We start from the raw sequence: 25,702 nt of genomic DNA, 5'->3' as shown, positions 1-25,702 counted from the left end.
CAGTGCTGTGATAGGTTCAGGTGAACAGCAAAGAGACTCAGCCATACATAGACATGAGCCGTTCTCCTCTAAACTCCTCTCCCGTCCAGGCTGGAGGCAGACATATTTGCAAGTCCCTGGGCAGGGCCTGCTTCCTACGCTTCTTAGTGTCCCAGTGTGTATATCCTTGGTCTGTATGCAGAAAGCAGGCAATAAAGGTTTTCGGGTGCTGCTCGGTGATTGAGTGCTGAGGAGGGCCAGGGTTGGGCTGTGCCTCCCCAGGGCCCTGCAGACTGGGGGAGCAGTGGAGGGTGAGGTTGCATCGTGTTCACGGCCACTCCCTTGGCCGGCTGCAGGCTCCAGGCATGTTGGCTTCATGTTTGCAGGCGTGGCTTCTATTTCAGAAGAGCTGCTGAATAAAGCAAAGAGTTTCACTAAGATTTCATTTAGGCTTTGAATGCATTTTCTCCCCTATCCACGGCATGTCTTTAAGTAAATGTTTTCCTGCAGTATAGCCCACATAGAGACACCTACACAGATCCTGAGCTCAGTGGGTTTTCACAAGGTGAGTGCACCTGTGTGACCAGCCCCAGATCAACAAACAGAGTATCCCAAACCATCAGAGTCGCTCTCACGGCCTCATAGTGCCTCTCCCCAGGCAACGGCAGTGCTGGTTGGAAGCGTCATGGATGGGCGTGAACTTTGTATGGGTGGAGCCTGCCCTTCTTGTGTTTGGCTTCTTCCCATCATTCTCTTTGTGACATTCATCCCCATTTTTACACATCATTCAGATCATTTTTTCTCACTGCTGTATGTGCTGTCTTGTGTTGATAGATACAGCGTATCCATTTACAAGCATGTTCTTGGTCTTTCTTTGCTCCCTGTGGGAAAGGATGGCTTCTGCACAGCTTTGGTCCCCAGCAGAAGCTATAAGGCCATCTCACTGCAACTCCGCTGGGATGCACCCAAAACACGCAGGCGGGGAACACAGCCTCGTGGTCAGAGCACGCCCACTCTATGAGACCAGGCTCTGAGGCTGTCCATCACCCACCACCGGCCAGAGAGAGCTTTGGCACATCCTTGTGGTGGCAAAATTCTGTCAGCTCTTGAAAGAACAAAGGCTTTGGAATCGAGCAAACCACATTCGGATCGAGATTGGCCCTTATGTACACTGGAATGTGGACATGTGACTTCAGTCCTGTAGCTTCCTTCCATGTTCTCACCACTCAGAGGGAAACATAAGCCTTGCAGAACTCGGGAGAGGATTCACTGAGAAGCCATGAACGCACCTGGCAGAGGGCCTCCTAGCCGGCATGCACCAGATCAGGGCACTCTCTCCCCGTCTGGGCATCTGGTCAGGGAAATGACACAACTTGCAGTCTGACGCTTACGGGCACTGAAGCGGGGTTCCGCCTGCTCTGGCTTATTCACCGCTTCCAACAGGGACTGCAGGAGAGAAGGCAGGCAGGTTGAGAGCAGCTGTGAGGGCTGGAGGAGCAGCAGAGGCAGACGCTGTGGTGTGAATCAGGAGTGGCGCGCACCGTTGCCCAGATGGGGTGATTCTATTTGCAGGGGGGTTGCATATCCGTATAACCCAGGCAGGTAGGGCTGAGAGGTTGGTACAGGCCACTCCTGGAACCAAGGTGGCGCCATGATTGCCATCCTGGTAGGGAGAAGGGATGTCAGGGGCCAAGAGCATCTGGGATGCTAGCGACACCAGTGTGGGTAATTTAGACTGTCTTAGCGTGTTATTGGGTTGGCTCAAAAGTTCGTTCAGTTTTTTCCATAACATGTTACAGACAGAGCAAATAAACTTTTCAGTTCAGTCACTCAGTCGTGTCCGACTCTTCGTGACTCCATGAACCGCAGCACGCCAGGCCTCCCTGTCCATCACCAACTCCCGGAGTTCACCCAAACACATGTCCATTGACTCGGTGATGCCATCCAACCATCTCATCCTCTGTCGTCCCATTCTCCTCCCGCCTTCAATTTTCCCAGCATCAGGGTCTTTTCCAATAAGGCAGCTCTTCGCATGAGGTGGCCTAAGTATTAGAGTTTCAGGTGCAACATCAGTCCTTCCAATGAACACCCAGGACTGATCTCCTTTAGGATGGACTGGTTGGATCTCCTTGCAGTCCAAGGGACTCTCAAGAGTCTTCCCCAACACCACAGTTCAGAAGCATCAATTCTTCTGCCCTCAGCTTTCTTTATAGTCCAACTCTCACATCCATACATGACTACTGGAAAAACCATAGCCTTGACTAGACAGACCTTTGTTGGCAAAGTAATGTCTCTGCTTTTTAATATGCTGTCTAGGTTGGTCATAACTTTCCTTCCAAGGAGTAAAAGTCTTTTAATTTCATGGCTGCAGTCACCATCTGTAGTGATTTTGGAGCCCAGAAAAAATAAAATCAGCCACTGTTTCCCCATCTATTTCCCTGAAGTGATGGGACCGGATGCCATGATCTTAGTTTTCTGAATGTTGAGCTTTAAGCCAACTTTTTCACTCTCCTCTTTCACTTTCATCAAGAGGCTTTTGAGTTCCTCTTCACTTTCTGCCATAAGGGTGCTGTCATCTGCATATCTGAGGTTATTGATATTTCTCCCAGCAATCTTCATTCCAGCTTGTGCTTCCTCCAGCCCAGTATTTCTCATGATGTACTGTGCATATAAGTTAAATAAGCAGGGTGACAGTATATAGCCTTGATGTACTCCTTTTCCTATTTGGAACCAGTCTGTTGTTCCATGTCCAGTTCTAACTGTTGCTTCCTGACCTGCATACAGCTTTCTCAAGAGGCAGGTCAGGTGGTCTGGTATTCCCATCTCTTTCAGAATTTTCCACAGTTTATTGTGATCCACACAGTCAAAGGCTTTGGCATAGTCAATAAAGCAGAAATAGATGTTTTTCTGGAACTCTCTTGCTTTTTTGATGATGCAGCGGATGTTGGCAATTTGATCTCTGGTTCCTCTGCCTTTTCTAAATCCAGCTTGAACATCTGGAAGTTCACGGTTCACATATTGCTGAAGCCTGGCTTGGAGAATTTTGAGCATTACTTTACTCACATGTGAGATGAGTGCAATTGTGCGGTAGTTTGAGCATTCTTTGGCATTGCCTTTGTTGGGGTTTGAATGAAAACTGACCTTTTCCAGTCCTGTGGCCACTGCTGAGTTTTCCAAAGTTGCTGGCATATTGAGTGCAGCCCTTTCCCAGCATCATCTTTCAGGATTTGAAATAGCTCAACTCCATCACCTCCACTAGCTTTGTTCATAGTGATGTTTCCTAAGGCCCACTTGACTTCGCATTCCAGGATGTCTGGCTCTAGGTGAGTGATCACACCATCGTGATTATCTTGGTCATGAAGATCTTATTTGTGCAGTTCTTCTGTGTATTCTTGCCACCTCTTCTTAATATCTTCTGCTTCTGTTAGGTTCATACCATTTCTGTCCTTTATCAAGCCCGTCTTTGCATGAAATGTTCCCTTGGTATCTCTAATTGTCTTGAAGAGATCTCTAGTCTTTCCCATTCTGTTGTTTTCCTCTTTCTTTGCATTGATCGCTGAGGAAGACTTTCTTATCTCTCCTTGCTATTCTTTGGATCTCTGTATTCAAATGGGTATGTCTTTCCTTTTCTCCTTTGCTTTTCACTTCTCTTCTTTTCACAGCTATTTGTAAGGCCTCCCCAGACAGCCATTTTGCTTTTTTGCATTTCTTTTTCTTGGGGATGGTCTTGATCCCTGTCTCCTGTACAATGTCATGAACCTCCGTCCCTAGTTCATCAGGCACTCTGTCTATCAGATCTAGTCCCTTAAATCTATTTCTCACTTCCACTATATAGTCATAAGGGATTTGATTTAGTTCATACCTGAATGGTCTAGTGGTTTTCCCTACTTTCTTCAATTTCAGTCTGAATTTGGCAATAAGAAATTCATGATCTGAGCCACAGTCAGCTCCCGGTCTTGTTTTTGCTGACTGTATAGAACTTCTCCATCTTTTGCTGCAAATATAATCAATCTGATTTTGGTGTTGACCATCTGGTGATGTCCATGTGTAGAGTCTTCTCTTGTGTTGTTGGAAGACAGTGTTTGCTATGACCAGTGCGTTCTTTTGGCAGAACTCTATTAGCCTTTGCCCTGCTTCATTCTGTATGCCAAAGCTAAATTTGCCTGTTACTCCAGGTGTTTCTTGACTTCCTACTTCTGCATTCCAGTCCCCTGTAATGAAAAGTGCCGGGGTCCAGCCCCGGCTGATCCAGGGTATTCGAAGCGGGGACGGCGTCGGCGACCTATTTATATTTATTTATTCATCAAAGATTCAAAGAGTAATAAAATAAGGATAGCTCAGTGAAAAAATTCAGTGGAGAAAAGCAGCTGAAATAAGGATAGCTCAGTAGGAAAATTCAGTGGAGAAAAGAAGCTGAGTGGCTTGGTTTACGCGGAAAATCAATATAACCCGTGACACCAGGTTAGCTCTGACCACGGAGGCCGCAGGGGCCCTCTCGAATAGCGAAAGGTGCCCCACCTTAGACACCTTCTCGAGTGGGTCTTAGAAGCCCAGGCAAATAAATGGTCGCAGAGGACATCCGCGCTCCAGATGGACACTCAGCTGGAATTTGGGAGAGAGAGTGACATGGGGAGACCAAGTTTCAGTGAACAAGGCCCGCACTTTATTTTCCAAAGTAGTTTTTATACCTAAAGGTATGCATAGAGGATAATGGGGGAAGGGGTAGAGCCATGCAGCAAGCCAGGCTTTCTTCCTTATCATATGCAAAAGTTCAGGTGATTGACATCATCTTCTGGCCAGGAGGCCTGTTAACATTTTAAGAAACTTATCTTTCTTTAAAGGTGATTATTCCAAAGTCAGGCGCCAGCCTTCCAAAAAGCATTGGACAAAGCTGCATTTTACATTTCTATACACCGATTATATCAATCAATACACTGCCAAGGACACAGTAGGTAAGGAGTATGGAGACTTAGCAGCAAACATTGGCCCAACAAGTGAAAAACCCTTCACCAATACAATTTCTAATCAATCTTTTAACTACTCAAAGGAATCTGTGTTTAGGCAGTTTAGAACATCTCCTGCCTCTCACAGTTGGGAGGCTCTGAACAATCACATGTGGCCGGAAAAACCCATTCAGGCAGGCTAGAGGATTTCCAAAGGAGTTTGTAGGTTGAAACACTGTCACATCCAAGAATTATTAACTGGAGCTGTAAGCTAACTCTTTTTCCAGAGAGAGGTAGTGGGGGACAGCCCCCTGTAAAGTCAGAGGTGTAGGTGAAAGCACAAAGCAGAAAGTAGGCAGACTCTGGTTTTGGGGGGTAGATGCTCGAGAATTTCCAAGGGGACTCCTGAGGCTCGATCCCGCCTTTGCGTATGCCGAGCCTCCTTCCTCATGACCTTTGTCATGGGCGGAGTTCCTCACGCTGGCTCCCGGCAGTGATAGAATTCCAGTTGAGCTATTCCAGATCCTGAAAGATGATGCTGTGGAAAGTGCTGCACTCAATATGCAATATGCACTCAATATGCAATATGCCGGCTCCCGGCAGAAAAGGACATCTTTTGGGGGTGTTAGTTCTAATGAACTTTTGGGCCAACCCAATAAAAGGAGAATAGTGATATTTTCTAGTAGAGCATACATCAGCCAGTTGTCACGACATGTGCGTTTCAGGCTGGCCTTGGCAGAGGACTGGCACTGGGGTGGGCTGGAGGGAGCTTGCTTGGCAGGGTCTTCATGTCCCAGGGGCTGCAGAGGATAAGCAGTTTTCTCACAGCATTTACCTCTTGGGGGAGCGGGCGAGTCTCCTTTTCCCACACCCTCTTGTGTATCATAAGCTTGGAGAGTTAAGGTGGCCTTTTGCCGAAAGATCGGCATCAAATATTTATACAATGCCAGGGTGAACAGCTTCCTGTGCACAGTAGGGAAGCAGCTTTACTTTAATAAAAAATGCAGTAATAATGGAGTGTTTTCCATCAATGGAGGTGAGTTAACCTTTCTGCAGGTGGAGCCTCGCTCTGAGAGCAACCTTTGAATCCCAGCTCAGAGCGTGCGACAGCGAGGCTGAGCCGAGACAGTGATGGAGAGACGGACCGGGGGCTGAGGCTGTCCAAACAAGGCGCTCTCTAAAAGCCCGGCTGTCTGCTCTCTGTGGCTCATTGACTTTTTTGCTGTTTCAGATGACCAGATTTTGACAGCCACTCTGAACGTGCTGGGCAGTTAAGTGGGTGAATCAGCACTCTGGATTCAGGGCGGAGCCATGGGCTGAGAGGCTGGAGGTGGCACTGAAGGAGGAGGATGGGGAACAAGGGCCTGGTTTGTTCCCGCTTCCCGCCCCCAAGCCTGGACCACACAGCCCTCCTCCCTGTGGGCGGCGGAGGGGAGGCCAGGCAGGGGTTAGAAGAGCAAGCCCCCTTCCCCCTGTGGACCTCAGCTGTGTCACGCTGGGCATTCTAATACTCGGAGGGCGTTTGGCACATTTAAAGGACTTGGAGGCTTACCGGTAAGGAGATCTGTAGGTGGAGACTTTGAAAATTGGGTGTAATATATTTTGTAGGAGCCTTTCAGGCATGTGTGCTGTGTTGATATAGTACTGAAGGGTCAGTGAGTATCTTCCCGTCCCAAGCATCCGCCAGGTCAGGACTAGGGAAAGCTTTATTCACAAGGGTCCGTAGGATGTCCCTACGGTGGCGGCGTCTTCCACTGGACCTGTGTTGCCCAAAACTTAAAAAGTGAGCCAGACTATTGCCCATGCTTGTCCTGGACCCCAGAAGACTTATAATGTGGTTCAGCCAAAGAGTAGTTCTGTTCTTTGTTGCTCACCTTAGTAAAATGTATCTTAGAAGGACATTGGACTTGGGAGGAACTTTTCAGAAGAGCGAATGAGAGAAATAAGGTTAGTGCTTTTGCTAAGGCTAGTTGATAAGACTATTGGTTTAGGAAAGAAAATTAAAAGCAGAGAATGGTACCGATTAACCCACAGGGATCTTATTGGAAATGGAGTATTGTTTTGTCAGGTAGGAATAATATAAGAGGCTACTGTGCTCCAGGAATTCCCCTCAGAGGTGTGGTTTGTTGAGTTGATCAGGCCCCTCTCTCACTCTGGAATAATTAGGAATATTCCCCAGGTATTCCTGGTCTCGAATTTCTTAAGTTTTGATCAAGCCTTGTAACGGTCAGTTATTGCCACGATGATGCTGTGTAACAAACTACTCCAAAGCGCCCGTATTTGCACGTTGGCTGGAGCAGCTTCATTGAGGCAGCTGGGCCCACTCTCAGGTCTGAGGGTCAGCAGATCTAGGCTGTGCTCCACTGGGGCAGGCGAGCTGGGGCGCGTCCTCTCAAAGTGGTGGCACAGACGTGAGATCACGTTCAGCCATGCCCGTGTTCCGCAAGCCTCTGCTTGCATCCCATCTGCTGAAATCCCACTGGCCAAGCAAGTCACCTTGGTCAGCCCCTGGTGGGCTGGTCTCGTCCCCACTACTAAGCTGACTTGGTCTTGACTTTCTTCTCACGATTCTGCTGCTCATCTGGCCCTGGTGGCCCCTCATTCACTCTGCAGTCCTATTCAAGCTGTGTCTTCTCCCGTGAACTCTCAAACCCCGTGTTCCCATGCGGCTGGCTTGCAGTTAGTTCATCTCTCTACTCAAAGTGGAGCGTCCTGCTTTGAGCACTTAGGTCAGAAACAGCGGCACGGTTTCCTCCAAGTCCGCACGCCCCTCTCCTAGCCCGCTTCGTATTCTCGTAGCATTTGCCTCCTTGGACATTATGTCATCGTCTCCCTGCAGGGGGAAGCTCCATGGGAGCAGGGTCTTCATTCATCACCCGTGACCTCAAGGGCACTGGTGCATAATAGACTGAAGGAGGCAGGGTCTCTGGAGTGAAAGAGGATGGACTTTTGTCTTTCAGGCTTCTTAGACCTTGCTAAGTTGTTCTCTGGAAAGGTTGTGCAGTTACAATTCCATTCAGCACTGGAAGCTTTTTCTGTACCATAAAGAGTGGTAAGCAGGGCCGTCCATCTATTTGTCACTTATTTTGTTGTTGCAAATAAGACGCATGTTTCTCATCCTGATGGCTTTTTTGGTTTTGCTCGTGAGGTCTGTTGGAAGTCAGGGGCTGAAGGTCACTGTGAGTGTCCATCTGTCTGTCCTCTTGTGACTGCTGGACAGTGCAGGCAGTTCTGAACTCCAGTGTGACTTGGGGCTTTCTGGATTTGTCCCCCTTCCCGTCGGGATGAAGAAGAGATCACATTCTTGTGTGAACTGCCCCTTTAAAGGAATTGTCCTTTATGCCATTAAACACTTTTTATGTCTGTTGCCGTAACCAACCGCGTGGACTGGGTGGCTTGAGCAGTAGACGTTTATTTTCTCATGGTTCAGGAGGCTGCACATCCGTGGTCAGGGGGCTGGCAAGTTCTGTTTCCTGCGAGGTCTCCTTTCCTGACTAGCAGACGGCCACCTCTGTGTCCTCCTATAGCCCTTCCTCTGCACACGGTTGGGGGGCTGGTGGGGGGCACTCCAGTGTCTCTTCCTCTTCTTCTAAGGACTCCAGGCCTGTTGGACTAGGGCCCAGCCTTATGATGTCACTGAACCTTAACTACCCCCGGAAAAGATCTATCTCCAAATATAGTCACTCTAGCGATCAGAGCATCAATGTCTGAGTTGGGAGTGGGGTTGGGGACGGAGTTCAGTCCAGGTGGGTGTGACAGAGCAGTGATTTGTACAGTACTGACTGGCAGGAACTCTGTGTCCCCACTCCCACTTCACAGATAAGAGGACAGGCCCCTGAAAGGGTCATTTTCATTTTCTGACACAGCACGGGCCCAGCCACCTGCTTCTGAGTCCATTCCTCTATTCCACACAGCCCTTCATCTAAGTGGATCCAGGGCATTCAGGAGCCATTTACTAAATGCACCTCCTTGAAGGTCTTCTGCAGGAACGAGGACCCTGGAGTATTTTTCTTGACCCTCTCATTGCCTGAGGCAGTTCTGAGTCGTTTCGTGTGTGTGATGTAGGTTTGATGAATTATACAGAACTCAGAACCTTACCATTGATACACCCAAGGAAACGTTTTCAGTGGTAAATCATTTGGAAAAAGTCCCCCTTCCCCCAGATTTCACCTCCTGACGAGAGCGTTCTGTGCTCGGCACGCACGTCACACAGTTGTCAAGGAACCAGCGCCTGTGGATCTGGTCTGCGAACCCAGAGCTGCCGTGTTACACCCAGCCCCCCTTCCGAATAATCTCTCTCCCCTCCGTATAGTTTTCTCCTAAAAATTGTCCCTGAATGACTGTGTTTCCCTCCCAAATCCGTTCTCCCCAGTGCTTCCTGACGGTGGAGCGTGAAAAGGAAGGTAAACGCGTGAAATCAAATGGTGATTGCTAACAATGAGATTTGGGCTCATAAAATCAAGGATATTATTCAAAACCGTGAGGTAAATGAGTCTCATTCATTCTGATAGGGCTAGACTCTACGGCTGCGTGTGCCTTCTTTAATTAACATGCTGAAAAGATGTTCTGATTGGGATTATTAATGAATGCAGTGAACATTTTCGCTGCTTGTGAGGCTTCTGCCACAGACAGTTTACAGCAACCACCCCCCCCCCCCCACTTTTTCTTTCTCCACAGATTCCTTGCACGACTTGACAGATGGAGTGTTCATCTTTGAAGCTGTTTCCACAGAAGACAGCAGAACCACGCAGGGCTACGATGCTATTGTAGTTGAACAGTGGACGGTTCTGGACGTAAGTGTGGGGCTTGGCCGTGATGCTTTTCGTTTGGACCGTGGTGGTTTTATCCGCTCCCTCCTCCGAGTGAGGCTGCCCCTGGACAGCAGGTGGACTGCTGGACACCCCGAGGACCCCTGTTGTCCTTGGGGACCCTCCTGTGCCCCCAAGGTGGGGGAGGGGCCCCCACTTTTCCCTTTCCATAGAAAACACACATCGTGTGTGCCAGACCACTGGGCAGAAAAGATTCTTATTCAATCGTCTGAAAGGTCTAAGTGACGTAAGTGAGGTAGACGCGTGGTTTGTGGGCCCCGTAATAATGAGAGCATCATCATTATTAGAGCTTGACCCTCCGGCCCCCCTCTGACAGGGGGCCACAGAAATTTATACACCAGAACAAGTGCATAAGCGCCTGCGCTCTGAACCTTCACGGGGAGTCTGTGAGTGAGTGCTGGGATGGCTCCCGCTTTACAGATGAGGAAACCGAGGCACCGAGCGGTTAGGTCCCTGGCCCGTTAGGTGCTGAAGGACGGCTTCTGCATGTTGACCCGAAAGGCCAGCAATCTGGGCTGTGGGCAGAGGAATTCCTCAAGCTGTGTTCTGCTGGGCTTTGGGAAGAGGTGGTACATTTCTGAGGTTTGCTGGTGTGGATTTTAAAGCTGTGAAACCGTGGACGTTTTAGACCCGTCTCTCGCCCACCCAGCACCTGGGGTGATTGAAGCTAGGGGGCTGCTGTCTGAATGCTCTCAAGTCACCTTGGGAGCAGGCTGGGTCGGTGGGCTCAGGGGGGCCCCGCCAGATGGGACCACCTGTGCAACAGACGAGGAAGCGGCTCTCTGTGCAGAGTGGGGCATGGGGACCTGCCGGCCCTGTGCCAGCCGGCGGCCAGCCCCCGGGCACTGTTGCTCCCAGCCCTTCAGCCTGCGGCCATCCTGAGCAGAGCTGCTGGGGGCGGCCTGCCTTGGAGCCAGGATGGGCAGTAACTGCTCTCAGGTGTGGCAGAACAGAGTCCACGGAAAAGCTGTGATGATCAGAAATGGGAATCCCAGCATCACAGCAACTGGGCCAGTCAGGTTGGGGACCGAGAGTCCCGCGGACGTATGTAGAGAGGAAGGTGAGGAGTGGGTAGTGACCTGGTCTGCCAACCTCCTCCACCAGGGACCCCCACCTGACCTGGGTCCCCGTGGGCCTCCATGCACCTGACTGGAAACGGGGTGCCAAGGAAGTGAGACTCGAGAACGCAGAGTCCAGTGTGGGCAGTTCATGTCCCCGCCCCCCGTGGGGACCCTCCTCAGCTGTGAGACGGCAGTCCGTTCACCCAGCCCGCCTCCGAGGGTGGGTGCAGGCTCAGGGTGGCCTATAGGACAGAGCCGGCGGCAGGTGGGCGATCTCAAGGACCATCCAGACGGGCCTGAGCTGGCCACCCGCCCCCACGAGCTGCACACTCACTGGGACACAGGGGCTGTGTCAACAAGTGGGGCGTGGCTACCGCAGAAACACATGCGCGATTTTGCACATGCGCGATTGGCGCCAGTGCCGTGGGGACCCGCGTCAAATCCATTGTTCTCCGCACATTAAAATGGCTATTAAAGGCGGACTTTGCAGTTTCTTCGGAAAAATGGCTAGATGGCAGTGATCTAGAACTGTCTACGAAAGTGACTCTCAGAGTGTGGTTCCGGGGTCAGCAGTAGCAGCAGCCCTTAATGAGGTGTTAGAAACGCAGATGCTCGGGCCCCACCCTGGACCCAGCAAATCCGAAGCCCTGCGGCTGGGCCCAATTGTGTTTTGTTGTTGTCGTTGTTGTTGCAGAGGGTGGGGTGGGCTTCCCTGGTGGCTCAGCAGGTAAAGAATCCACCTGCAATGCAGGAGACTCCGGTTCGATTCCTGGGTCCGGAAGGTCCGCTGGAGAAGGGATAAGCTACCCACTCCAGTATTCTTGGGCTTCCCTGGTAGCTCAGATGGTAAAGAATCTGCCTACAATGCAGGAGACCAGAGTTCAAGGTCTGGGACGATCCCCTGGAGGAGAGTGTGGCAACCCACTCCAGTCTTCTTGCCTGGAGAATGCCATGGACAGAGGAGCCTGGCAGGCGACAGTCCACGGGGTCGCACAGAGTCAGGCACAAGTGAAGTGACTTAGCACACATGCACACCGGGTCTTAGTTGTAGGATGTGGGATCTAGTTCCCTGACCAGGGATTGAATGCAGTCCCCTGCTTTGGGAGTCTTAGCTACTGGACCATCAGGGACGTCCTGCCATTAGGGTTTTAACAAGCCCTCAAAGTGATTCTGAAGCTCACTCAGTTCTAAAGAACCAATGTCTGAAAGAACAGTACAGACGCTCCTTTCTCCAGACGTCTATGGTAATGTGATATTTGATGAAAGTGATGGGAAAAGCATCCCAATGATTCATCCTTCTTCAGCGTTGGCAGTACTGAAATTTCAAAACGTGACCTTGATGTATAACTGGAGCGAATGCCTACAGTCTGAGATATCTGCTGGAGGGGGATATGGTTATAAACTCAAATAAGGACACGGTTGTCTTTTCTTCCCCCTTGTCCATTTTTTAAAATTATTATTATTTTTTTGATTGAAGTAGAGTTGATTTACAATGTCACATTAGTTTCAGGTGTATAGCAAAGTGATTCAGTTTTATGTATATTCATTCATTCAGTTCAGCCGCTCAGTCGTGTCCGACTCTTTGTGACCCCATGACTGCAGCACGCCAGGCCTCCCTGTCCATCACCAACTCCCAGAGTTCACCCAAACCCACGTCCATTGAGTCGGTGATGCCATCCAACCATCTCATCCTCTGTCGTCCCCTTCTCCTCCTGCCCTCAATCTTTCCCAGCATCAGGGTCTTTTCAAAGGAGTCAGCTCTTCACATCAGGTGGCCAAAGTATTGGAATTTCAGCTTCAACATCAGTCCTTCCAATGAATACCCAGGACTGATCTCCTTCAGAAAGGACTGGTTGGATCTCCTTGCAGTCCAAGGGACTCTCAAGAGTCTTCTCCAACACCACAGTTCAAAAGCATCAGTTCTTCAGCGCTCAGCCTTCTTCACAGTCCAACTCTCACATCCATACATGACCACTGGAAAAACCATAGCCTTGACTAGACAGACCTTTGTTGGCAAAGTAATGTCTCTGCTTTTCAATATGCTATCTAGGTTGGTCACAACTTTCCTTCCAAGGAGTAAGCGTCTTTTAATTTCATGGCTGCAGTTACCATCTGCAGTGATTTGGGAGCCCAGAAAAATAAAGTCTGACACCGTTTCCACTGTTTCCCCATCTATTTCCCATGAAGTGATGGGACCGGATGCCATGATCTTCGTTTTCTGAATGTTGAGCTTTAAGGCAACTTTTTCACTCTCCACTTTCACTTTCATCAAGAGGCTCTTTAGTTCTTCACTTTCTGCCCATAAGGGTGGAGTAATCTGTATATCTGAGGTTATTGATATTTCTCCCAGCAATCTTCATTCCAGCTTGTGCTTCCTCCAGCCCAGTATTTCTCATGATGTACTGTGCATAGAAGTTAAATAAGCAGGGTAAGAATATACAGCCTTGATGTACTCCTTTTCTTATTTGGAACCAGACTGTTTTTCCATGTCCAGTTCTAACTGTTGCTTCCTGACCTGCATACAGCTTTCTCAAGAGGCAGGTCAGGTGGTCTGGTATTCCCATCTCTTTCAGAATTTTCCACAGTTTGTTGTGATCCACACAGTCAAAGGCTTTGGCATAGTCAATAAAGCAAAAATAGATGTTTTTCTGGAACTCTCTTGCTTTTTTGATGATCCAGCGGATGTTGGCAATTTGATCTCTGGTTTCTCTGCCTTTTTGAAAACCAGCTTGAACATCTGGAAGTTCATGGTTCACGTATTGCTGAGGCCTGACTTGAAGAATTTTGAGCATTACTTTACTAGCATGTGAGATGAGTGCAATTGTGCGGTAGTTTGAGCATTCTTTGGCATTGCCTTTCTTTAGGATTGGAATGAAAACTGACCTTTTCCAGTCCTATGGCCACTGCTGAGTTTTCCCAATTGCTGGCATATTGAGTGCAGCACTTTCACAACATCGTCTTTCAGGATTTGAAATGGCTCAACTGGAATTCCATCACCTCCACTAGCTTTGTTCGTAGTGATGCTTCCTAAGGCCCTCTTGACTTCGCATTCCAGGATGTCTGGCTCTAGGTCAGTGATCACGCCATTGTGATTATCTTGGTCGTGAAGATCTTTTTTGTACAGTTCTTCTGTGTATTCTTGCCACCTCTTCTTAATATCTTCTGCTTCTGTTAGGTCCATACTATTTCTGTCCTTTATTCTGTATACTTTATATATACTTATCATATTCTTTTCCTTTATAGGCTTACAGAATATAGTTCTCTGTTCCTCACAGTTGGTCCTTGTTAGTCCCAAACCCCTAATTTATCCCTCTCCCCTCCCCTTTAGTTTGTTTTCTATGTCTGTGGGTCTATTTTTGTTTTGTATATAAATTTATTTGTGTCTTTTTAAAGATTCCACATATAAGAGATACCACATTTGTCTTTGGCTTACTTCAGTTAGCTTGATAATCTCTAGGTCCATCCATGTTGCTGCAAATGGCATTATTTCATCTTTTTATGGCTGGGTAATATTCCACTGAATACACATGCACATCTTCTTTATCCATTCATCTGTCAGTGGATGTTCACCTTTGTTTTCCAAGGCACCCAGAAGTTGCTTCTTGCATTGCACCAAAGGGTAGACCAGTGTTTCTCAAACCTGGGCTTGTATCAGAATCACCTGGAGAGCTTTTTAAAAGGCAGACATCTAGACTCTCGCCCAGAGTTCCCCACTTCTGCCCACTTTGAGAATCAGGCCCCACTTGCAGGGGTCACGCTTGTGCAGGTCTTACCTGTGCAGCCCAGCAGGGTCCAGTCTGGGTGGACTTGCCTCTGACCCAGCGGTTGGAAGGGCTCTGTCAGACCCTTGCCGCGGCCCCCAGACGGCTCCTGCCCTGCACACGTGTGGGTATCGTCCAGCTCCCGACCGGGTCCTCCAGGCCCGGCCCCTTCCTCTCCTCCCTACCCTTTTGGCCTCTGGGGAGGACCCTTCCGTTCAAGCCTGGGCAGGGCCCTCTTGGCTCGTGGCTGGCCCTGCTTGTCTGGCAGCCACTATCCTGTGGGAAGCTCCCAGGGCTCTAACTGCAGAAGACCTCTGAGCAGCTCTTTCTCTCCTCAGAGCTGGGACTGGCTTGTCCTTATCTGGCCCCTTTACTCCTGGACATGCTGATTCCTCAAACCCTGGCTGCAGGCATGCCTTTCTAATTCAGCCACGTCTTCCTGGCCTTCCTCTCTCTCTCTCTCTCCCTCTACACACACACACACGCGCGCACACTTTCATAAGAAAACCTACCTGGCTCTTCACAGCTCTGCAGACAGTGTAGAAGGTTGCAAAGAGAATGTGGATTCTAGAATCTCCCCTGGGTAAGCATCCTGCTCTTTTATTTCCCACCGACTGAGTGTGAAAAGGAAACCACCCCCCTGTCTGCTTTTCCATTTTTCACTTGTGCAAATGAAGACACCAGTAACCACCTCTCGAAGTCTACGAGAACAAAAAGAGAGAATGGATTTAAAAGTGGTGAATGTCTGTAGTAAGTAAATAGGGCTTGCTTTCTTCAGTCACCTGGAATCTTCAGTTAGAAAGATCCTCTGCCTGTTGTGTTAACCTTGTCCTAAAAGCACAGAGGAGGCTGGACTAGGGAACGTGTGGAGTCAGAGGCCAGTATAATAATTGCATTAGTCTCGGTTGGAAACCCGCGGCCTAAGATTAAAGGCAGTTGTGAATGGGATGAAAGCCCATCCAGAGGGCATTTATAATGTGTGTTTTCTTTACGTTCTTTGAGCTGACTTAATCTACAGTCTGGAATGTGAGCCGAGAGGTAAAGGTAATTCTTCGAGAGGAAAGGGAGATGGCGCAGACAAATAGGTGAAGAGGCAGCGGCGAGCGCTGGGCTTCCCTGTGCCCCGGCCTGCAGCCTGCCTGCCCACCAGAGCCGCAGGACCAGGTGCCCAGGGCTGTGGGGCCTCTGCATCCGCAGCCCTCTCTCCTGCAGTGTCTGCGAGCTTCTTGTGAAACTTGCCACCGGAACTAAACATAACACAGTAGGGAGAGCACCTTGAGCACATGCAGCTGGTATGGGAGCTGGTGGGTTAATTGAAAAAATCAATGCAAAAGAGCCAAAGAATATCATATTCAGAGGGAAGGGCTGGGAGTTTGGGATTGCAGACGCAAACTAGTATATATAGGATGGATAAGCAGCAAGCTCCTACCGTATACCACAGGGAATTAGAGTCACTATCCTGTGACAAACCACAATGAAAGAGCATATGAAAAGGAATATATGTGTGTACAACTGAGTCACTTTGCTAGACAGCAGAAATTAGCACAACATTGTAAATCAACTCTAATGCAATTTTAAAAAAAGAAAAAATCATATTCACATCTCCAACAGTTTAGTATAAAATATGTAAGTACCCATCCGTGCGCCAGTCTTTTTGGGTTTGGGGTCTGCTGGTTAGAATCCTGCTTCATCCTCCTTCTACAAACCCAGGTGTGCTGACCCCGGAGCCAGCGTCAGTGTCCTTAAAGTACAGGAAAGGGCTCCGGCTGCAGAATCCTTCTGTTTCCATGATTTTTTCCTGGTCTTTTCCAGCTCCACCCCCGCCCCCCCCCCCCACACCTATCCCCACCCACCCCCGACAGTGGCCACAGTGGTTATTTTTTAAGCCACTGTCCTTTGTCAGGTCTTTTCCAAGCAGTCTACCTAGTTTCCCTGGAAACAATTTTTGTTGCACTTCCTATCCACTTTAAATAATTTAAATTAAGACACGGAGCTGTGGTTAACAGATCTGACTGACCTGCACAGGTGTGGGAACACAGAAGACTCACCTGGAACTGCTCACCTGTGCTGCATCCGGGGTCTGAAGGGCCTTGTGGAGAGCTGCCTGCCTCCTGGGCTTCTCGTGCAGCTGGAGACGGGATAGGCTTCGGGGTCCCCTGTTCAGTTCAGTTTAGTTCAGTCGCTTAGTCGTGTCCGACTCTTTGCGACCCCATAGACTGCAGCACGCCAGGCCTCCCTGTCCATCACCAACTCCCAAAGTTTATTCAAACTCACGTCCACTGAGTCGGTGATGCCATCCAACCATCTCATCCTCTGTCATCCCCTTCTCCTCCTGCCCTCAATCTTTCCCAGCATCAGGGTCTTTTTCCAGTGAGTCAGTTCTTCACATCAGGTGGCCAAAGTATTGGAATTTCAGCTTCAACATCAATCCTTCCAATGAATATTCAGGACTGATCTCCTTCAGGATGGACTGGTTTGATCTCCTTGCAGTCCACAGAGCTCTCAAGAGTCTTCTCCAACACCACAGTTCAAAAGCATCAATTCGGTGCTCAGCTTTCTTTATAGTCCAGCTCTCACATCTGTCCATGACCAGTGGGACTCCCCCGTTACAGCCTCTGAAGCCCCATAGGTTTCATCCTCGGAGACGCTGTCGTCAGGGGTCTTTCCGTCCTCTACCTGTAGGTTCGATCTGCTGTTGAATTGCCTCCACAGCATCTCCTCCCTTTGGTTTCTGCCCTTTTTTCCAGCCTGCTGAGACATTTGTGATCGTACAAATGTATCATCCTACATCTGGGGATCTTCCCAGCTCTGGCTTCTCTGAGCCTTTCCTGTGTCAGGTTGCTCCCGCCTGCCTGGACTCAGGCAGACTGGCTGGAGGCCTCAGCCCTTTGGCATGCTGCGGGAACCTCTCCTCAGGCGATCCCAGCCCCCTCTACAGAGGTTTAAGATGGTCCTGTCATTCCACCCAGAAGTCCCCATCTTGTCCCTAAAGGACTCAGGAGAGGCTTGATACGAGGCATTTCTGTAATTGGAACCACTCTGGGGTACCGTCCACCTACCCACCCCCGTACATCCCCCTGTTCTGCATGGACTTCTGCAGGCTTCTGGGGGCCCATCTCCTGATTCCATGGGCTCCCAACCATCCCTCTAAAGGTCCACACTGGGATTTGCCAGGGAGTAACAGCAATGTCTGCAGTATCTACAATTCACCACCTTCTGCTTCAACAAAGACGCCAATATTTGTCCTTTTTAAACCATCTGGCTTTTTTTTCACTGCCACAGTTTCTCCAAGATAATTATTTTGGTTCTGAGATCATAGCCTTTGGTGCCAACAACAGCAGATCTCGGCCTTATTTCTGTGATACGGGAGATTTTCCCGTGGACGATCACTGCCGAGGAAGGACCAGGCCTGCCCTCCCGGGCGGCAGTTCCACTGCATCCCACCCAGAGCAAACCGCGGCTCAGCGGAGTCTGCCGGTGGCTGGGTGAAGGAGACGTCTATCCTCCCAGCCTTCCCTTTGATCAAGGCCCTCACTTCCACCTTTGATAGTGACATGCCAGTGTGCTGAGCACTGTTTCCTTAAAATGGAATTCTTGGTTTGATGAATTTTAAATTCATCATTTAAAAATTTGAGGTTGCTTTGGAAGACAGGTTGCCAACCTCTGTGAAAAGTTTTCAGCGCCCACCCCTACCCATGATTTTTGACATGCACACGTCACGTCCATCTCTTTTGGAAAAACACAGGCATTTGTTCACCAGAAGGCAGATACCAGGACATGGTTTCAGCATCGTTAGTAACGGGCAAAAGGAAGTAAGGCGTGTCCATCAGCAGGGGAATGGTTAGATAGAGGATGGTGCCTCCTGACTGCATGCGATCATTCTGTACGAACTGACACGGAAGGAACTCCGGGAAACGCTGGTCACTGAGGAGACAAGTTGCAGGTTAACTGCGATGGTTACTTTTATGTGACAGCTTGGTCAGGCTGGGGTACCCACTGGTTCGGTCAAACACCAGCATAAACGTTGCAGTGAAGGTGTTTTTTAGATACAATCAACGTTCAGATGAGTAGACTGTAAGTAGGTGATGAACCTTCCATAATGTGCGTAGGCCTCATCCAGTCAGTTGAGGACCTCAAGAGCGAGCCTGCCCTGCAGAGCTGGACTTGCCAGCCCCCCAGTCATACAAGCCGATTCCTCTAAATCAGTATCTCTGTCTCTTTCTGTCTGTCTAAAAGTCTCTCTCTCTTCTCTACCTGTTCTATTGGTTCTGTCTTTCAGAAGAACCCTGACCAATACAGAGATACCCTCACCAATGTGATACCTTAAATGGGGAAAAAAGCTTCACAAAATAATGTGATGCATTTTCTGTGGGAATATGCAGGCGCAGAGGAAGGCCTGGAAGGACTGCCGTCAAGCTGGTGAGAATGGTTACATATGACTGGGAATGGAAGGGCAGAAGGCAGCTCTACCCGTAATAGTTTAATTTTTATGTATAGAGTTATTCATTCACTTGAGGAATCAAAATCTTGTTTTTAGAAGATAGCTAGTTCTGTATCCCCACAGCCTTTCTTCTCTGAGGTTTTGAGAGAGAGAGTGAAGTCGCTCAGTCGTGTCCAACTCTTTGCAACCCCATGGACTGTAGCCTGCCAGGCTCCTCTGTCCATGGGATTTTCCAGGCAAGAATCCTGGAGTGGGTTGTCATTTCCTTCTCCAGGGGATCTTCCCAACCCAGGGATTGAATTTGCGTCTCCTGCATTGCAGGCAGACAGACTCCTTATCATCTCAGCCACCAAGGAAGTGGGTAAGGTGTATTTAGCTGTATTTATTGAACCATTTTATACACCTAAGGCTTTAAGTGTATTTATTTTCTCCTTGTGGAAACGAAAGTAAAATAGGAATTGAGTAATTCCACTTTCTATTGTCTTACATGTATTTTTTCTTATATAGCTTCTTGTTTTGAACAGAATTTTTTATACAAGTAGATTTACAAGGTTTCAGGTATAGAGCAAAATGGTTCAAGTATATATGTTATATTCTTTTTCAGATTCTTTTCCATTGTAAGTCACTACAAGACGTTGAATACAGTTTCCTGTGCTATGGAGTAGGACCTTGTTTATCTGTTTTATATACTGTAATGTGCGTCTGCTAATTCCAAACTCCTAATTTTTCCCTCTCTCCCTTTTCTGTTTGGTAGCCATAGTTTGTTTTCTATGTCTGTGAATATATTTCTCTTTTGGAAATGGCTTCATTTGTACCATTTTTTAGGTTCCGCGTATAAGTGATATCATATGATATTGTCTGACTTCACTTGGTATAATAATTTTTATGTCCATTCATGCAGCCGCAAACAGCATTATTTCATTCTTTTTTATGGCTGAGTAGTGTTCCACTGGGCTTCCCTGGTGACTCAGTGGTAAAGAATACACCTGCCAATGCAGGAGACGTGAGTTCAGTCCCTGGGTTGGAAAGATCCCCTGGGGAAGGACGTGCCAACCCACTCTAGCATTCTTACCTGGGAAATCCCATGGGCAGAGGAGCTTGGCGGGCTGCAGTCCATGTGTTCACAAAAGAGTCTGACACAGCTTAGTAACTAAACAGCAAGTATTCCGTTGTCTCTATGTCCCACATCTTCTTATCCATTCTCCTGTCTGTGGACGTTTAGGTTGCGTCTGTGTCTTGCCCAGTGTAAACTGTGCCGCTGTAAACACTGGGGTTGATCGTAATTTTAAAAGGTGTGTGTATGTGTATATATATATTAGCTATGACAAGCCTAGACAGCATATTAAAAAGCAGAGACATCACGTTGCTAACAGAGGTCTGTATAGTCAAAACTGTGGTTTTTCCAGTAGTCATGTAAGAGATGGACCATAAAGAAGGCTGAGCACCAAAGAATTGATGCTTTCAAATTGTGGCATTGGAGAAGACTCTTCTGAGTCCCTTGGACAGCAAGGAGATCAAACCAGTCAATCCTAAAGGAAATCAACCCTGAATATTCTGCTATATTCAGAGTATGTACCTGAATATGATGCTAAAGCTGAAGCTCCAATACTTGGGCCACCTGGTGCAAAGAGCTGACTCATTGGAAAAGACCCTGATGCTGGGAAAGATTGAAGGCGGGACGAGAAGGGGACAAGATGGTTGGGTGGCATCACCGACTCAGTGAACATGAGTTTGAGTAAACTCCGGGAGATAGTGAAGGACAGGGAAGCCTAGTGTGCTGCCGTCCACGGGGTTGCAGAGAGGCGGACACGACTTAGCGAGTGAACCATGCGTATATATGTAGGTAGTCAAATGTACCCGATCTCATTCGAGACTTGACCTTCTTTCTCCTTTGTTGGCTTTACCTCACTCTGCTGCTGTCTCTGGGGGTCACGTACTTCCCTTCTACCCTTGTAAATGCACATTTTCAGTCTCCACAGACTCATCCATTCTCTAAGCTGCTTCCAGCTTTTGCTCTGGAGTCACATGTCCACCTGGAGCTAGCCTCCCTTGGAGCACTTCTAGCCGTGGGGCCATATTGAACTTTCCCGAACTTTTGAAATCCTTCTTCTTGACTCTGGAAGGGGCTTACAGTGCTCTTTGGCTGTAAGAGACTTGTCGGAAGGCAGCTTAGTTTGTACGGTCTGTGTTCCCTAGGTTAATTATTCTCTTCCCCAAATGATGGAGATCATATTTTAAAACAGTGACTTAAAAAAGCCACTCTGAGGTCATTGAGTCCTGACTTTTTTTTTGGCTGTGCCAAGAGGCTTGTGAGATCATAGCTCAGGCCCTTGGCAATGCAAGCACAGAGTCCTAACCACTGGACCACCAGGCAGGTCCCAAGGCCTGAGTCCTGAGTCCTGACTTCTGCTCTGACTCTCACCCTGTGCTGGGAGGGCGGAGCCCAGGATGGCCGTGTGGACCTCTTTCATTCTTTTCCGACAGATGTTTTCCTCTGCCTCCTCCTCGTCAGCGGCAGCCTGGCATGGAGGCCATGAGTGTCACGTGGCTTGGAGCAGAAACAGCACAGAGACGAGGGGGGTTTGGATTAGTGCCAGCCCTCCGGTTCCCCAAGATGCAGCTGGCCCTCGGTGGAGGATTACATAGGAGCGAAAATAATTTCGGGTGAAGGGGATTTGTGGGCACAAAGCAGAGAACCCTCAGAGAATCGGGGAATCCCAGAGGGTCAGAGTGAGTGACTGGCTCTTTGCTGTCCTGGGATGAGAATGCAGAGGCCCCAGCCTGTGGGGAGCCTCCAGGTGGGAAGGGGAATTCCTGCAGATATGCAGCAGGGCATTCCGGGCCGGGTGGTGTCCCGCTGACAAGACCTTCGTGGGCAGAGCCGAGCTGACCAAGGCTCCTGGGTCCACTGGGCTCCGGCGAGGTGGTCACAGTCAGGATGTGGATGAGCCCAGGGCATTAGGAGGGGCTTCCTGTGGGTGGGACGAGGGGTGAAGCGGAGGAGAAAGCATGTCTGTTCCTTCTCGTCACCATTGGGAGACACCGTGGACGCTGCGGTGTTCCTCTGGATCCCGTCTCACTTGTGCTTCACTTCCTCTGTGTCTTTGCTGCCACCTGCCCCTGGGTACCAAGCCTGGTGCTCGGGCAGGGGGAGCCGCCAGAGCCTGGAGGTTCAGATGCCCCTGGGGAGGTCCATCCCCAAGGGGAGGGGTCTGAAACCCGGGGTGGGCCATCCCCAAGGTGGGGAGTGTCAAACCCCGGGGTGGTCCATCCCCAAGGGGGGAAGTCTGAAACCCGGGGTGGGCCATCCCCAAAGAGGGGAGTATGAAACCTGGGGTGGGCCATCCCCAAAGAGGGGAGTATGAAACCTGGGGTGGGCCATCCCCAAAGAGGGGAGTATGAAACCCGGGGTGGTCCATCCCCAAGGGGAGGAGTATAAAACCCGGGGTGGGCCATCCCCAAGGAGGGAGTGTGAAACGGGGGGAGGTCCATCCCCAAGGGGGAGGAGTCTGAAACCTGGAGAGGGCCATCCCCAAAGGGAAGGAGTCTGAAACCTGGGGTGGTCCATCCACAAGGGGGGAGGGGTCTGAAACCTGGAGAGGTCCATCAGGACTATGAAAGCCTGGCTGCCCGTCGTGGGGGACACTTCTGAGCACAGCGTACCCCCAGAGCCACCCGTGGGTCAGGCTGAGTTTTTCCGTTCAGGGGCTGCCATGTCAGCTGTCCCTTTGCTCGACTTCATCAGCTTCCCCTCCCCCTCGCTGGGAGGCTTGCCTTTGCAGGAACTTGCAAGTAACTTTCAGGTCTGCTTCTGCGGGATCTAGCCTAAGATAGACTGTGCCGTTTAAAAAATACCATGTGATGATATGAATTGTGGTGCAAATTGAGATAAAGTTATTGTGGGTTTTATCATTTGAAACAAAATTCTTGCACTCCAAAAGCTTATACATTAAAAAAAAAAAAAGACCCTTCCTCCTGCCTCTGGGCCTCCGCTCTCTAGCTCCTTTTCCCAGAGGCAGCTCTTCCCCGAGGTGCCCAGGAAGGGTGTGCACACGCAGACACGGGTAGTGGGCTGACCATGCCCCCCAGGGGTGTCAGGCTCTAAGCCCTGGAACCTGTACGTGTTAACCTCATTTGGAAAAAGCGTCTTTACCGATGTGATCAGAGTTAAGGATTTTGGGGTGGGAGATGATTCTGGATTATATGCTGGGTTGTACGAGCAGTCTCATGGTTCCTAATGGGAAGGAGGGTCAGGGGATGTGAAGACAGGGCTCTGAGAGTTGAAATGCTGACCTTGAAGCTCTCAGGGATGCAGCCACAAGCCCAGGAAGGAGCCGGCCACTGGCAGAGGGGAGAAACAGGAAACAGTTCCCCGCTGGAGCCTCCAGAGGGGGCGTTGCCCTGCTGACACTGTGCTTCTGAGTGCTGATGCTGACCATGAACGTCTGGCCTCCAGAACTGGGAGATAAAACATGTCTGTTGCTGTAAGCCACCAAGGTTGCGGTCACTTGTTAGAGCAGCCCTGAGAAATGGATACAGCATGCACAGATGTACCTGCAAAGGAGCCCCGGAGTGTGTACTTGATAGGGTGTCTTTGTGAGGGGAGAGTCTGCAGATGGCTGTGTGGTCCAGGCAAGCGCTGGGCTTGGGGGCTGAAGGGGATGAGGAGGGAATTTCTCATCAGAGAGCCCTGCGTCCAGCCTGCTGGCCTCGAAGTGATGCGTGTTTGGAGAAACGGACTGAAAAAAGGAAGGCAGACAGAGAGGTGAGAGAGTAGGGGTGTTCTTCGCGAGTATCACTCAGGATGCTTTCCACTGTCCGCGCTGAATGTCTACCTGGCGGTGGCCGGGACAGTCAGGGTCTGTCGCCACGCTTCCCCGGGCAGGAAGTCTGGAGCAAGGCAGTGGCTGCAAAGTCAGCTGTTTCAGTGGCTTGGGGACATCACCTCCTGCGTCCTGCTCCTTGACGTGTCTGCCAGGTTTCTCACAACCCCAACCCCCAGGCAGATGCAGCAGATCAGAGCATCTCGTGGGAACATGACGACGGTGGGGAAGAACAGGGCGTTTCCTGCCACGCGCCCTTTTTTATTAGCAAGCAAGACCTTTCCCAGGAACTCCCAAGCAGAGTTTCCCTTGGGTCCTGTTGGCCAGGGTTGGGTCCCAGATGCATGTCACTCTCAAGACTGTGATGAGCTGGGGCTGGGGAGGGGCTGGGGACCTGGGCTATTGGCTTTGGAAGCCAATGGTTTGCCACTGAGTGGGAGCAGAAGGCAGACATGCTCCTAGGAGTATTTTAAGGAAGACAGTTAAACTTGGACTTGGTGACAGCTTATGGAGTTGGAGGTTAAAAGGAAGAATTTGACGTTTCCTCTCCATCTGCACTTTTTTCTTCCATAAACTAGATGGCCCTGGCTGTCCGATTCCCATATTTCACTTCCTGCTCACAATTTAGTTATACACTATGTTAGACTTTTTAAAAATGTATTCAACAAATAAATACTGAGTTCCTACTGTGTGTCAGCTGCTGTGAAACGTGATGAATGGCGGAAATCCAGGCAGGAGGATTGATTTCTTTAACCGAGGGGAAGAAATGCAGTGATTAAAAATGAATGCCCACCCCCTGGCCTTTCCATGCCCGTAAATAACTTCTCTTCCTTGTCAAGCTTCCTGAGGGGTGGTGAGAGGCCCTAAATCACCAGGAACCTTTGAAGGCTGGTGAGAGCAGAGGGGCAAGTGTGTGGTCTGGTGAAGACCCCAGGACACAGCAAGTTTAGAGCCTGGGTGCATAGGAAGGGAGAGGGAAAGAAATCATCCCATTTTCAGAATCATGGGACAAGCGCATTTTTAAAAAGTGGTATGCTTTAAGCCATCCCATGCATGCCGCAGAATGATAAAAAGGAGGCGACCCTCAATGTGAAAATCAAGAAAGGCTCTATCTTTAGGCTTTCTCGATGTGTTTGGAATTAGAATGGTGGGAAGATGATTCTAGAAGATCTTGAAACACACACACACGTGTGCTTTACTGTCGTATCGTTTCTGGAGGTCAGAAGTCCAGGTGAGCTCAACTGGGTCTGCTCCTTCGGGTCTCATAAATTTGAAATCAGGGGGTGGCAGGGCTGTGGTCCTTACTGGAGGCCCTGGGGAAGGATCTGCTCCCAGGCTCATCCACGTTGCTGGCCAGATCCAGCCCCTGGTGGTTATAGGACTGAGGGCCTTGGTTCCTTGCCGGCTGCCAGCTGAGGGCTGGTCTTTGCTCTGAGAACTGCCTGCACGCTTTCTCACACGCTCCACGTGGCCCTTCTGAGAATGGTTTAAATGCACAGCCAGCCTGGGAGCCACAGGTGTGCTCAGGGCAAATGCTTCTCTGAGGACTTAGTACAGGAGGTTAGTGAGCGTAGCAGGCTGGCGAGCATTCTTCTAAGTGATCATTAAGCACTACTCCTTGGAGTTTGTTCTTTTTAAATCCAGTTGGCCAAGAATTTTAGGAAAACCAGATAAAAAGGAAGGGTCTATGGGGGGAGTGAACCGGTTGAGGGCCTGCACTCTGTCAGAACACCTTTAACTGGGTGGAAGGTTTCCTCTGTGGGGCCTGTGTTGCCCTCCTGTGCCTCCTGCCCTTTCCACATCTTGGTCAGCGTCCTGTGTAGAAGATGGGGACCTCTCGGAGGCCGTGGAGCATACAGGGTGGT

General features: G+C 49.6%; 1 protein-coding gene across 1 annotated transcript in view; it reads left to right on the top strand.

Annotated features, from left to right (window-relative positions):
* The window catches only part of RFTN1 (raftlin, lipid raft linker 1), a 231,821-nt gene that overhangs the window by 172,174 nt on the left and 33,945 nt on the right, over positions 1-25,702 (top strand). The window contains exon 7 of the mRNA XM_055570000.1: positions 9,600-9,715. Within this exon, the coding sequence (XP_055425975.1) occupies positions 9,600-9,715 (116 nt within the window). The remainder of the gene's footprint in view (positions 1-9,599; positions 9,716-25,702) is intronic.

The sequence above is a fragment of the Bubalus kerabau genome, chromosome 2 (genome assembly GCF_029407905.1).
Source record: "Bubalus kerabau isolate K-KA32 ecotype Philippines breed swamp buffalo chromosome 2, PCC_UOA_SB_1v2, whole genome shotgun sequence".
NCBI lineage: Eukaryota > Metazoa > Chordata > Mammalia > Artiodactyla > Bovidae > Bubalus > Bubalus kerabau.
The sequence above is the reverse complement of the archived record's forward strand: the minus strand, read 5'-3'. Positions and strand labels throughout refer to the sequence as shown.